Raw genomic sequence first — 14872 nt, 5'->3', positions numbered from 1 at the left:
TAAAGATTATTATTATTATTATTATGGAGGCAGTGAACTAGTAGTAGATTAAAGTTGCTGCACTTAAAACTATGTTAGTTGGATCTTGGGATGGAGCTGGCGCTCCGCTTCCAGGCGAGCTTTCGCCAATCCAAGCCCCTGTCTCTAGGCTACTCCCCAAACAGCACTTCTAAGAACCTTTTGTATAAGATCAAGTGTAGTAGCGTTCTTATAAGTTTGGGATATGGCGGGTGAGGGGAATGTAAACAGATGTGCAAGAAGCGCTGAAATAATATCGGTAAATGATAAAAGTTTGCCAGTATATTTTGTGGATTACACAGCAGGGTGGCGACAAAGTTAACAAGTTTGATGTGGAATGCCCTGTAATAGCTCTTGGGCGGTGTGCCTTTTATCGCCTAGGCTCAGCAGTTTGAGCACCGCCTGCTGTCGCTTAGCGACGGCACTGCTGCTGTGCCTAGAGCTACCGACTGATGGCGCCATGGCCACGGATGGTAATTCGGAGGAGGAGGTGGAGGAGGGGTGGGAGGAGGAGGAGGTATAGTAGGCCTTTGAGACCTGGACCGAGGTAGGCCCCGCAATCCTCTGCGTCGGCAGTATATGACCAGCCCCAGGGTCAGACTCGGTCCCAGCCTGCACCAAGTTAAGTATAGTAGCGTTCTTATAAGTTTGGGATATGGCGGGTGAGGGGAATGTAAACAGATGCGCAAGAAATAATATCCCTAAATGGTAAAAGTTTGCCAGTATATTTTGTGGATAACACAGCAGGGTGGCGACAAAGTTAACAACTTTGATGTGGAATCCATGAAAACAACCCAAATTTCTGCCTGACACACCTCGTTTGATAAGGGGACGATGTATGGAGGCAGCTATATGGACGACTTTTGGAGGTAGCAATAGAGACAACGTGTGGAGGCTGCTATGGAGACAATTTAATTTGGATAGTGCCTGTATGTGGCAGTCCAAAAAAGTTTTCAAACCAGAGGAGCAGGTAGGTGGCCCTCCAGAAAAATGAAATAGATTGAGTGCCTGTATGTGGCAGTCCAAAAAAGTTTTCAAACCAGAGGAGCAGGTAGGTGGCCCTCCAGAAAAATGAAATAGATTGAGTGCCTGTATGTGGCACTCCCAAAAATTGTTTAAAACAGAGGACCGGGTAGGTGGCCCTCCAGAAAAATTAAATGCATAAAGTACTATAGCTAGAGCCAGTGGGCCCTGTCAAAAAATAGCCAGTTTCCTCTGCTTTACTGTACAAAGAGGAGGAGAAGGAGGAAAATGAGGAAGAGGAGGAGTGCATAAATTATTCAGGTTGAGCTTCCTTCACCTGGTGGAGATTGGAAATTAGGAGAAATCCAGGCTTTATTCATCTTGATAAGCGTCAGCCTGTCAGTGCTGTCAGTCGACAGGCGTGTACGCTTATCGGTGATGATGCCACCAGCTGCACTGAAAACCCGCTCGGACAAGACGCTAGCGGCAGGGCAGGCAAGAACCTCCAAGGCGTACAGCGCCAGTTCGTGCCACATGTCCAGCTTTGAAACCCAGTAGTTGTAGGGAGCTGTGTGATCATTTAGGACGATGGTATGGTCAGCTACGTACTCCCTCACCATCTTTCTGTAAAGATCAGCCCTACTCTGCCGAGACTGGGGACAGGTGACAGTGTCTTGCTGGGGTGACATAAAGCTGGCAAAAGCCTTGTAAAGCGTACCCTTGCCAGTGCTGGACAAGCTGCCTGCTCGCCTACTCTCCCTCGCTACTTGTCCCACAGAACTACGCACTCTGCCGCTAGCGCTGTCAGAAGGGAAATAGTGTTTCAGCTTGTGCACCAGGGCCTGCTGGTATTCATGCATTCTCACACTCCTTTCCTCTCCAGGGATGAGAGTGGAAAGATTTTGCTTGTACCGTGGGTCCAGGAGAGTGAATACCCTGTAATCGGTGCTGGAATAAATTCTTTGAACGCGAGGGTCACGGGATAGGCAGCCTAGCATGAAATCTGCCATATGCGCCAGAGTACCAACGCGTAAGAATTCACTCCCCTCACTGGCCTGACTGTCCATTTCCTCCTCCTCCAACTCCTCCAACTCCTCTTCTTCTGCCCATACACGCTGAACAGTGAAGGACTCAACAATGGTCCCCTCTTGTGTCTCGCCAACATTCTCCTCCTCTTCCTCCTCATCCTCCTCCACCTCCACCTCCTCCGATATGCGCTGAGAAACAGACCTAAAAGTGCTTTGGCTATCAACAAGGGAATCTTCTTCCCCCGTCTCTTGTGACGAGCGCAAAGCTTCCGACTTCATGCTGATCAGAGAGTTTTTCAACAGGCCAAGCAGCGGGATGGTGAGGCTGATGATGGCGGCATCGCCACTGACCATCTGTGTTGACTCCTCGAAGTTACTCAGCACCTGACAGATATCAGACATCCACGTCCACTCCTCATTGTAGACTTGAGGAAGCTGACTGACCTGACTACCAGTTCTGGTGGAAGTTGACATCTGGCAGTCTACAATCGCTCTGCGCTGCTGGTAAACTCTGGATAACATGGTTAATGTTGAATTCCACCTCGTGGGCACGTCGCACAACAGTCGGTGAGCGGGCAGTTGGAGGCGGCGCTGCGCTGCCCTGAGAGTGGCAGCATCTGTGCTGGACTTCCTGAAATGCGCACAGATGCGGCGCACCTTCGTGAGCAAATCAGACAGATTGGGGTATGTCTTAAGGAAACGCTGAACTATCAGATTTAACACATGGGCCAGGCATGGCACATGTGTCAGTCTGCCGAGTTGCAGAGCCGCCACCAGGTTACGGCCGTTGTCACACACAACCATGCCTGGCTTCAGGTTCAGCGGTGCCAGCCACAGATCAGTCTGCGCCGTGATGCCCTGTAATAGCTCTTGGGCGGTGTGCCTTTTATCGCCTAGGCTCAGCAGTTTGAGCACCGCCTGCTGTCGCTTAGCGACGGCACTGCTGCTGTGCCTAGAGCTAGCGACTGATGGCGCCATGCCCACGGATGGTAGTTCGGAGGAGGAGGTGGAGGAGGGTGGGAGGAGGAGGAGGCATAGTAGGCCTGAAAGACCTGGACCGAGGTAGGCCCCGCAATCTTCGGCGTCGGCAGTATATGACCAGCCGCAGGGTCAGACTCGGTCCCAGCCTCCACCAAGTTAACCCAATGTGCCGTCAGCGATATATAGTGGCCCTGCCCGGCAGCACTCGTCCACGTGTCCGTGGTCAGGTGGACCTTGTCAGAAACGGCGTTGGTCAGGGCACGGATGATGTTGTCTGACACGTGCTGGTGCAGGGCTGGGACGGCACATCGGGAAAAGTAGTGGCGGCTGGGGACCGAATACCGAGGGGCGGCCGCCGCCATGAGGTTGCGAAAGGCCTCGGTCTCTACTAGCCTATAGGGCAGCATCTCCAGGCTAAGCAATCTGGAGATGTGGACATTAAGGGCTTGGGCGTGCGGGTGGGTTGCACTATATTTCCGTTTCCGCTCCAGCGTCTGGGGTATGGAGAGCTGAACGCTGGTGGATGCTGTGGAGGATCGTGGAGGCGACGATGGGGTTTTTGTGCCAGGGTCCTGGGCAGGGGGCTGACTATCAGCTGACACAGGGGAAGGAGCAGTGGTGTGCACGGCCGGAGGTGAACGGGCTTCTTGCCACTGAGTGGGGTGTTTAGCATTCATATGCCTGCGCATACTGGTGGTAGTTAAGCTAGTAGTGGTGGAACCCCTGCTGATCCTGGTGTGGCAAAGGTTGCACACCACAGTCCGTCGGTCATCCGGTGTTTCCTTAAAGAACCTCCAGACTTCTTAAAATCTAGCCCTCGCCGCGGGAGCCCTCGCCACGGGAGCTTCACTACGTGACACATTTGGCGCTGATGCACCTGCTCTGGCCCTGCCTCTCCGTCTGGCCCCACCACTGCCTCTTCCAACCTGTTCTGGTCGAGGACTCTCCTCCGTCTCAGAAGCACTGTGTTCACCCGGCCTCTCAACCCAGCTTGGGTCTGTCACCTCATCATCCTCCGATCCCTCAGTCTGCTCCCCCCTCGGACTTCCTGCCCTGACAACAACTTCACCACTGTCTGACAACTGTGTCTGCTCATCGTCGGACACCTCTTTACACACTTCTTCCACTACGTCAAGAAGGTCATCATCACCCACAGACTGCGACTGGTGGAAAACCTGGGCATCGGAAAATTGCTCAGCAGCAACCGGACAAGTGGTTTGTGACTGTGGGAAGGGTCCAGAAAAAAGTTCCTCAGAGTATGCCAGTTCAAATGCCAAATTTTCATGGGAGGGGGCAGACTGGGAGGGAGGAGGCTGAGGTGCAGGAGCTGGAGGAGTGCCGATTTCGGTGACATGGGTGGACTGCGTGGAAGACTGACTGGTGGACAAATTGCTCGAAGCATTGTCGGCAATCCACGACATCACCTGTTCGCACTGTTCTGGCCTCAACAGTGCTCTACCACCAGTAACTTCAGACATGAACCTAGGGAGTGTAGCTCTGCGGCGTTCCCCTGCTCCCTCATCAGCAGGTGGTGTCTCACCCCGCCCAGGACCACGGCCTCTGACCCCTGCAGTAGTTGGACGCCCACGTCCCCGCCCTCGTCCTCTACCCCTAGCCCTCGGGTTAAACATTTTGAAAATGAAAGTTATAACTTTAATTTTTTTTTAACTTTTTTTTGTGTTTTTTTGTGTTTTTTAGTTTGCTATGGCTATGGCTATTTTCTAGCCAAGTATGAAAGCACACTGCTATGCCAGATGAGATGACGCTGAGTTATGAAAAAATAAACGTAAAATAAAAAGGAAATGGCAGACTGTGCCTAATTGAAATCCAACCCCTAATAAATTTTCCCACTTCGGTCTTTGCGATGGATATGTGCGTCACTAAGCGCTAAACACAGCGGTCGCAAGTCTCACTACAAATTCCTCACAATATGGTAGTAGATGCACTGCAGCAAGGACAGCCACCAGCAGATCAACCAGAAATAAAATATATATAACGCTATTGTAGGCGTAAGTAAGCCGTTTGGATTCTCCTATGGCTATTTTCTAGCCAAGTATGAAAGCACACTGCTATGCCAGATGAGATGACGCTGAGTTATGAAAAAATAAACGTAAAATAAAAAGTAAATGGCAGACTGTGCCTAATTGAAATCAAACCCCTAATAAATTTTCCCACTTTGGTGTTTGAGGTGGATATGTGTGTCACTAAGAGCTAAACACAACGGTAGCAAGTCCCCCTGCAAATTCCTCACAATATGGTACTAGCTGCACTACTAGTGCCAGCAAGCCCAGCCACAAGCAAACAAAAAAAAAAAAAGTATAACGTTATTGTAGCCCTAAGAAGGGCTGTTGGGTTGTTGTAGAATCACTCCTGCCTAACACTATTCTAATAGAACACCCTAACACTTTCCCTGACCAGCAGCAGCTCTCTCCCTAGCGGCATCCAGACACAGAATGATCCGAGCAGCGCGGGCAGCGGCTAGTCTATCCCAGGGTCACCTGATCTGGCCAGCCAACCACTGCTATCGACGTGTAAGGGTACCACGTCATGCTGGGTGGAGTGCAGAGTCTCCTGGCTTGTGATTGGCTCTGTTTCTGGCCGCCAAAAAGCAAAACGGCGGGAGCTGCCATTTTCTCGAGCGGGCGAAGTATTCGTCCGAGCAACGAGCAGTTTCGAGTACGCTAATGCTCGAACGAGCATCAAGCTCGGACGAGTATGTTCGCTCATCTCTATTCACCATCACTGCATACCAAAAATTATAAGCATTTAAAAAAGATTTACCGCACTTTTTCTTGGAACACATTTAAAAATATAAACAAAAACATATCAGCTATAGCCATGACTACAAACCACCTGTGAGAATTGTCTCCTAGGTTGAACGGCATAATGGACATAAAGATCCTAATGTCTGAAAAGAAGCTTCCTTGCCATTTTTCCACCCATACAATTTTTTTTTTAAAAATTTGTCAATTGTGCGGTCCAAAATTTGTTTGGTTTTGTTTTGTTTCCCTTTTGTATATGCAGTCATTGCTTTTCGTGTCTGTTTGACATGTGTTTTTCATGTCCATGAATCCATTGAAAAAATGACACACATAGGAATAAGGAAAATTATTGGATGTGTAAATGACAAAATGATAGAAATGAAAACAAAATCTTGTCCCACAAAAATATCCCACTAATCCATATAACTAAAAAAGGTGTGAATGTCAGAATAAGGTGATTCATAGAAATCTTTTTTTTACAAAGTTTTAAACTTTTGAAGCTGTTAAAATTTTAAAAAGACATAAAAATATGGAATCTCAGTGTTTGAACTGACCTAAGACATAAAAGGGGATGTAATATTTGGAGCGCATAGTAAAAGGTGGAAAATTAAACTCTGCAAGACAATGGTGAAACTATATATATATTTTCCAATGTCCCATTACATGTCACAGAATGGTGCCACTAGATGTATTATTGGTCACACAGAAAATAAGCCCCAATATGGCTCTTAAATGGGAAAAATGGGTTAAAAGTGACTCAAAAAGTAACACAATTTTTTGCAGTTTCACTCTAAGTTGAGACTTAGAAAGTAGAGCAACAAAATATGCTTCACATGTATCAAACAGTTTAGAATTGTGGTGCATATTGAAGGAATATTCCCGACGAAGACAAGTTTCTTAGATGTACTCAGGATAACAAAATAACACATTCTCTAATTCACTGTTATCAACCAAAATACAGCATTTCACATATATAATTCCAATCTGTCTCTATCAGTCCTGCTGTACATAATTTCAGTTGCTACGACCCTATAACTTCTGATTTTAGGGTCTCGACACCATCTTGGATTTCTGTTTGACGGCCATGCTCCTGCGTTTCTCTCTCTCTGTTCTGAGCCTGTAGCCACACCCACTGCAGTCCAGGATGGAGCTCACAAAGACACTCATTGGGGGTCATTTACTAAGGGCCCGATTCACGTTTTCCCGACGTGTTACCCGAATATTTCCTATCGGATTGTGGCGCATCGGCGCCGGCATGCACGCAACGTAAATCGGGGGGCGTGGCCGAGCGAAAACCCGACGGATTCGGAAAAACCGTCGCATTTTTTAGAAAAAATGTGTCGCTTGGGACGCGCTTACCTTCACTCAGCCTGAGCCGGTGAACTCCAGTGCGTTCAGATGCTTTTCAGCGCAGCAGCGCCACCTGGTGGAAGGCGGAGGAACTACCTTGATGAATCCCAGCCGGACCCGAATCCAGCGCAGAGAACGCGCCGCTGGATCGCGAACGGACCGGGTAAGTAAATCTGCCCCATTGACTAACTTCCTGCCAATAAACACATCCTGAGAAGATGCAAAGTCTAGGCAGATAAGTTATCTGGGGAGGGGGAGGCAGGCACATATCTGTGAGAACAGAGATGTAGCAGTGCTGACAGTGTAACAGTGTAATGGTCTGTCAGCCTCTGTGCAATAGGCATCTCATGGATCTCTGATCTGTCTCATCTATCTTTCTATGTGTCTGTGTGTTAGTACAATGTCAGAATCCAGATGAAAGTGTATATATACACCTGTACCCTGATAATGTAACCACACTGTCACCCCACAGAACTAGATGGATCATAATGGGGCTCATTTACTAAGGGCTCCGTGGCCGCACTTTCGTCGGGTTTCCCGAATTTTACGTTTTGAACCAAATTGGGCCACAATTGGGCCGGCTTTCACGCAACCAAAATCGGGGGGGGGGGGCCTGGCCTTTGGACAACCCGACGGATTCGGAAAAGCCGCAGAATTTAAAAAAACTAAATGTGTCGCAAGATCAAGCACTTACATGCACCGAGAAGAAGCAGGTGAACTCCGGTGGACCTCGGCGCAGCAGTGACACCTACTGGATATCGGCTGCACAACCTCAGTGAATCCCGGCAGAACCCGAATCCTCGTCAGAGAACGCACAGCGGAATCGCCACAGGACAGGGTAAGTAAATGAGCCCCAATGTGTCTGCTTAGAGAGTCCCCATCCACACCCTGGAATCTTACACTGACCATCACTGGGTGATAGGAGCTGAAACAGCAATAACACTGAGTAAAATTGTAAAGTAAAGGGTTAAAATGATCTTTATTGTGTAAACATCACTAGGGGATTGAGATGTAAGAATTTTCTTTCATGGGAAAACCGCTTCAAGTCTCCAGAAAAATTGAAGGTCCCATTGAATTACTGTTTTACTTTAGAGCTGTCCTGCTGGAGGCAGTGGGTGTTGCACCCCACTTATTCCACGATTAGGTTTTTAATATCAAAGCCAGAAGTGAGAGAATCCAGATTATATCCTTTTGGCCACGTGTCATAGTAGGGTTTCCTATTGTAAATAATACATTTTATATATAATAACACAATGTTATTTATGGTTTATCAGAATATTTTGTACACTTTGTTTATATACCGTGATCAGGCCAGTAATCAATATACAAAGTCATGTTGTTGTATGTAATTTCAGGGTGCGGAGAAAATACTATCAATGAACGAATCAGGAGAACTTCAGGACCTGCTCATGAAGATTGAGGTGACTGTTCTGTTACTAATTCTGGTAATTCTGTGTTTTGAAGGAAACCTTCGATAAAAATCAAGCATAATAAACCATAGATCTGGGCACCATGACTGTAGTCATCTTGTAATATTTGTTATATTTGTTATCACTGACCTCCTTTTTTTAAAATGAACTTTTAAAGGAGATCTACCATTTGTTTTTATGTACAGTGAACCAAACATACAATGCTGTAGGTACACTGATGCAGAAACATATCTTGTTTAATCCCTGAACCAAGTGATTTTGCTCAAGAAACATTTATAAAATTCTGATCCTTGGGAAAGCTGGGTGCAGATTGTCTTCCGTACATAAAAGAGCTGCCTGAACTGTCCAGACAGGACTAATTAACCTGAACTGGATGACTCATACACAGCAGCTGGGGGATGATGCAGCGACTGATTTCTTCTGCCTGTCAGGGACAACACAGTGATGATGTATTCTCGGCTTATGCCGAGGGTGAGGAGAAGCGCCGAGGCAGCCACAGGAGCATCATCATCATAATTTTATAATTGTTTTTTCAGCAAAATAACTCATTTCAGGGATCAAACAAGATATGTTTCTGCATCAGTGTAACTACAGCATTCTCAAGGTATGTTTGCTTCATAATGCATGAAAACAAATGGTAGATTTCCTTTAAACTTACGCTAATAATGAGTGGTTATACTAGCTCCTCTGTTATCTGGCATTGCAGACTGTTACACGTTTTTACCCTTTCCCCTTCTCCCTCAGCACATGTGCAGTAAGCAGGTTTATGAGGAGAGAAAAGGGAGTAGTGGAAGACTTGTAAGGAGGCACAGACATTTAAGGCAGCAGGACAAGTTCCATAAGCTAAATGTTACGCATGGTCAGGAAACTGATGGATGAAAAAGACAAATGCAGGACCTCTTGGCCACACCCATTTTGCATGGAATTTCTAATTTGCATATACAAAAAACATATGATTCTCTGTATCTAAGCCACAGGATAGCACCTACAGGTCTATATGTTTCCCAAATTTGTTACCCTGATGTGGACAGATCCCCTTTACAGAAACTGTATATATTCAGTGACATAATGCAACCTGATACTGACTATTTATGGTAACGTTTATCTCCTTTTTGTATGCAGAGAGTGCAGCACCCTCACGCATGTGCCTCTTGTGGGGGGTTTGGCTTCCTTCCTTGTCTCGTGTGCCATGGAAGCAAGATGTCAGTGTTTCGGAACTGCTTCACAGACTCTTTTAAGGCTTTAAAGTGCACAGCATGCAACGAGAATGGGCTGCAGCGCTGTAAAAGCTGCACTGGCTAAGAGATGAAAAAAAGACAAATGTTAATAAGATCAATTTTGGAATACATCATTTCTTATACATTTTTTAAGGTGATATTTGCATAAATAAAGGGAATTTGTACACATGAGTCTCGTTGCTTTTTAAAAAATACCAAATATATGTTTGTCCTGCTTGTTCAGGAACTTGGACTGGTGCACCGGAGTGTCGGATCTCTCCAATATACTGCTCTACAACAGTTAGTCAAGTGGGAGGAGCTCTGCAGTGTCATGTGAAGATATCTAACACCCCAGTGCACTAGATTGATCCAACTCCTATAATATAAATGCTTTTTTCACAGTTCTGCTGCTACCACAAATACACACAAATGCATGGTTACACAGATCACCAGGGCCTATTACTGTTTGCTGCTTTGTATGATCAAAACTGCTGATCGACTACCTTTAAAGAGAACCTCCCCTGCAAATTAACCCACTCCAAATAAATACTTAATTAAAAACTACAATTAAAAAGCTTTGCCCTTATGCCTAAATAGTTACTTTCCATGGCTGCAATGTTAAAAAATGATAGTCCAATGATAGTAATGGGGCCCGGTATGTGCAGTGTTCACTTTATGCCCTGCCTCCTTATTACTGATTGACAGGTCTCACTTTACCCCTGGGCTGTATAAGATGTCCCCCTTGGGACGTATTCACATGCTGTGCTTAAATTAAGTTTTGAAATGCATTTCACATGCAGCAGGGAGGAGCTTGACCTAACAAATTATTAAAAAAAAAAAGATATTTACAGAGCATCTGTTACTGATGGTAGATGTGTCTTAATAAGAAGTTCCGCAATATACAGTTATAAAAGTTATGCTAATTACCCTGGGGCGCTATGTTATCGAAGTGTCATAGGGAGCCTCGTATTTAACTGGTTCACGACCGCCCGCCATGTATTCACGGTCGGGTCCCGCTGCATGGAGAGGGCTCACGGGCTTAAGGCTTAAGTTATGGCAGATCAACCAATGTCATTTTAATGTAACTATCCATATACCTTTAACGCACACACTATAAAGGGATTGGTAAATCTACCCTTTAGGTTTCTCATGTAGTATCGCACATGCGGTTTCAACAAATTATAATGCTCTAGGGCTTCTAGAAAATACTGTTTCTATATAAATAAAGCTTCTATTTCTGCTTTAGAGTTAAAGTACAATACATAATACCTCATCTTTTCTCATATGAACATTTCTATGACTTTTCCATGTGTTGCAGCACGTATAAGCTGCATTGTTGAATAATGTATGTCCATTGCGGGCCCTGCATTACAAATTCCTGTGCATTATTAATAATTTAGGAGGTTTCCCACTGAATGCTTTTGTGGCTTCATTACGTGGCTTAGTCAAAATGCATATGTTATAATTATCATTAGTGGAGGGGAAACACAAGCAGAATCACAACAGATAGATTCTCTATTTATGGTCCCTCATCTGAGCTGTGCTCGCGGCTGTTATCATTGTTCGACTCTAATACATTACTTTGAGTATTGTCTCAAAATTTATATATTTTAAGCAACTTGTAACTTGAAAAAATGTATATTAAACATTGGCCCATAAATGGAAGAAAGGCTAGAATCTTCATAATCTCTACAAATGTAGCTGAATAACAGGCCTGGCAATCTCAGAGTCTCCTGGCTGTCACAGCAATCAATGACGCCACGGGGAGTGAAGATCAGAGCCAGTATGGGGGCATGCATGTGTACGACATTCATAGTATATAAGGCTGGAAAAAGATGCAAGTCCATCAAGTCCAACCTTTAAGAATTAAATAAATGTTTTATGCCCATAACCCGTGATATTTTTTCTCTCCAGAAAGTCATCCAGGCCTCTCTTGAACATGTACATAGAGTCCGCCATAACAACCTCCTGCAGCAGAGAGTTCCACAGTCTCACTACTCGTACAGTAAAGAACCTTTGTCTATGTTGATGGTAGAATCGCCTCTCCTCTAGGCGCAGAGGATGCCCCCTTGTCCTGGTCACAGGCCTAGGTATAAAAAGATCTTTGGAGAGATCCTTGTACTGTCCGTTCAGGTATTTGTACATTGTAATGAGGTCTCCCCTCAGTCGTCTTTTTTCTAAACTGAATAATCCCAAATTTTGTAATCTGTCAGTGTATTCTAATCCCCCCTTTCCCCTAATAATCCTGGTTGCTCTCCTCTGCACCCGTTCCAGCTCTACTATATCCTTTTTATACACTGGTGCCCAAAACTGTACACTATGGGGCAGATTTATCAAGCTGTGTCAAAGTCAGAATATTCTCAGTTGCCCAGTGCAACCAATCATAGCTCCTCTTTAAAATATTCATGAGCACTGATACAATGAAAGCTGAGCTGAAATTGGTTGCCATGGGCTACTAGGAATATTCTGACTTTCAGACAGCTTGGTAAATCTGCCCCAATATTCCATGTGTGGTCTGACCAGTGATTTGTATAAGGGCAAAACTATGTTTTTATCATGAGAATCTATTCCTCTCTTGAGCCGCCTGGCTCTGGTCACTAAAATTAAGTTTACCATCCACCAATACCACCAAGTCCTTTTCAGCTCCAGTTTTACTAAGTAATTGACCGTTTAGAACATAATTATACTTTTTGTTTCCTTGGCCCAAGTGCATAACTTTACATTTATCTACATTAAACCTCATCAACCATTTCTCTGCCCACTCCTCAAGCTTCCGCAAATCCCTCTGTAATGCTAAACTATCGACCTCAGTATTTATTACTTTACACAGCTTAGTATCATCTGCAAATATTGAAACTTGACTGTGTAAACCCACTACAAGGTCATTAATAAAAATATTAAAAAGAAGTGGCCCCAATACTGACCCCTGTGGCACTCCACTGGTAACGTCAACCCAATTTGAGAATGTGCCATTAATGACCACCCTCTGTTCTCTATCACTAAGCCAATTACTTACCCAAATACACAGATTTTCTCCTATTCCCAGCAGTCTCATTTTATATACCAACCTTTTATGTGGCACGGTGTCAAATGCCTTTGGAAAGTCCAGATATACAACATCCACAGCGTCCCCCAGATCCAGTCTTGAACTTACCTCCTCATAGAAACCATAGAATCAGATTAGTCTTACAGGACCGATCTCTCATAAACCCATGCTGACGCTGGGTTATAAGGTTGTGCACAGTGAGATACTCCAGGATAGCATCTCTAACAAACCCCTCAAATATTTTCTCCACCACAGCAGTTAGACTCACGGGTCTGTAGTTTCCAGGATCGCTATTTGATCCTTTTTTATATATTGGTACCACATTTGCTATGCACCAGTCCTGTGGAACATAACCAGTCCTCAGTGAATCTTCAAATATTAAAAATAACGGTCTGTCTATCACCGTACATAGTTCATGCAGAACCCGGGGGTGTATGCCATCTGGCCCCGGTCATTTATCTATCCTAGTGGTTGCGAGGCGGCGCCGTACCTCTTCCTGGGTTAAACTGTTGACATTCCAAAAAAAAATTTACATTATTCCTCATTGTGTCTTCCACCAGGGGATTTTCCTGGGTAAAGACAGTTGAGAAGGCGACATTCAGTAGATTGGCCCTTTCCTCATCTCCTTCCACCATGACTCCCATGTTATTCCTAAGGGGGCCCACACTCTCTGTTTTTAGTTTCTTATCATTTATATACTTGAAAAATAATTTGGGATTATTTTTGCTCTCCCTGGCAATATTTCTCTCAGTCTCTATTTTTGCGGCCTTTATCTGCTTTTTACAGGATTTATTTTTCTCTCTATATTCCTGTAATGCCTCATCGCTACCTTCACGTTTTAGCACCTTAAACGCCTTATCTTTCTCGCTTATTGCTTTCCTTACAAGACTAGTTAGCCACATAGGGTTTTTCTTGTTCCTTTTATGCTTTTTCCCATAAGGTATGTGTTTCTCACAGGACTTTTTCAGAATATATGAGAAAAAGTCCCATTTTTTGGGGGGGCTTTTGTCTTTAAGAACATTATCCCAGTCTATGCCTTTAAGGTCTTCCCTTAGTTGCTGAAAGTTTGACCTCCTGAAGTTTAGAGTGTTGGTTGCCCCTTCCCTAACGTTCTTAGTAAAGCGTAATACAAAATCAATGATATTATGATCACTATTCCCCAGGTTCCCCCCAACCTGTAGTTTTGATACCCTATCAGGTCTGTTGGTAAGGATAAGGTCCAGCACTGCCCTCCCTCTTGTTGGCTCCAGGACTAGTTGCGACAGGTAATTGTCTTTTGTTGTTGACAAGAACCTGCTACCTTTGAAGGACCTGCAGGTTTTTGCCCCCCAGTCAATATCTGGATAATTGAAGTCCCCCATGATAAGTACTTCACCTTGCTTTGAAGCCGCATCCATTTCACTTATCAGCATTTCCTCTGCTGCCTCCATTATATTTGGAGCCTTATAACAAACCCCTAGTAATATTTTATTATTCTTTTTCCCTCCCCTTATCTCCACCCATAGGGACTCCACATTTGCATTTGCGTTACTGATGTCATCGCGCAGGACGGGCTTGAGGCAAGAATTCACATATAAACAAACCCCTCCACCTTTTCTATTTATACAATCCTTTCTAAAAAAGACTATAACCATCTATAGTAACAGCCCAGTCATAGCTACTGTCCAGCCATGTCTCGCTGATACCCACTATATCATATTTCCGCTCCAACATCAAGAGTTCCAGTTCCTCCATTTTGTTTGTGAGGCTTCTGGCATTTGTGTACATACACTTTATATGGTTTTCCCTGTCCGTATTCCTTTTAACATTGAAATGGTTAACGCCCGTGTTCATCTAATGCAGCAAACATCAACTTTGTATGAAGAAGGTCCCAGCCTGTGAGCCTAATACATAACTACCATTATGTTGCCAAGCAGCTGAACAGCTTTTAGATGATGTTTCTTTAATGACCCAGGTGGCATCATCCAGAAAATCAACTTTGATGTGAGATGTAAATTGGTTTTCTGAAGTCAACTAGGCGGAGAGTTTAACATTTAAATCAAGCTTTTCCAGTCTTAAAATGCCCCTTTTACTGTTA

The 14872-nt window shown here is 44.8% G+C and overlaps 1 protein-coding gene across 1 annotated transcript in view; it reads left to right on the top strand.

Annotated features, from left to right (window-relative positions):
• GRXCR1 (glutaredoxin and cysteine rich domain containing 1) overlaps positions 1-9834 on the top strand; it is a 46083-nt gene extending 36249 nt beyond the window's left edge. Inside the window, exons 4-5 of the mRNA XM_072145436.1 lie at positions 8458-8523; positions 9655-9834. Coding sequence (XP_072001537.1) covers positions 8458-8523; positions 9655-9834 — 246 coding nt within the window. The remainder of the gene's footprint in view (positions 1-8457; positions 8524-9654) is intronic.
• The last annotated feature ends 5038 nt before the right edge of the window (positions 9835-14872 follow it).

The sequence above is a fragment of the Engystomops pustulosus genome, chromosome 1 (genome assembly GCF_040894005.1).
Source record: "Engystomops pustulosus chromosome 1, aEngPut4.maternal, whole genome shotgun sequence".
NCBI lineage: Eukaryota > Metazoa > Chordata > Amphibia > Anura > Leptodactylidae > Engystomops > Engystomops pustulosus.
Note: the sequence above shows the minus strand (reverse complement) of the source record. Positions and strands in the feature narration are given on the sequence as shown.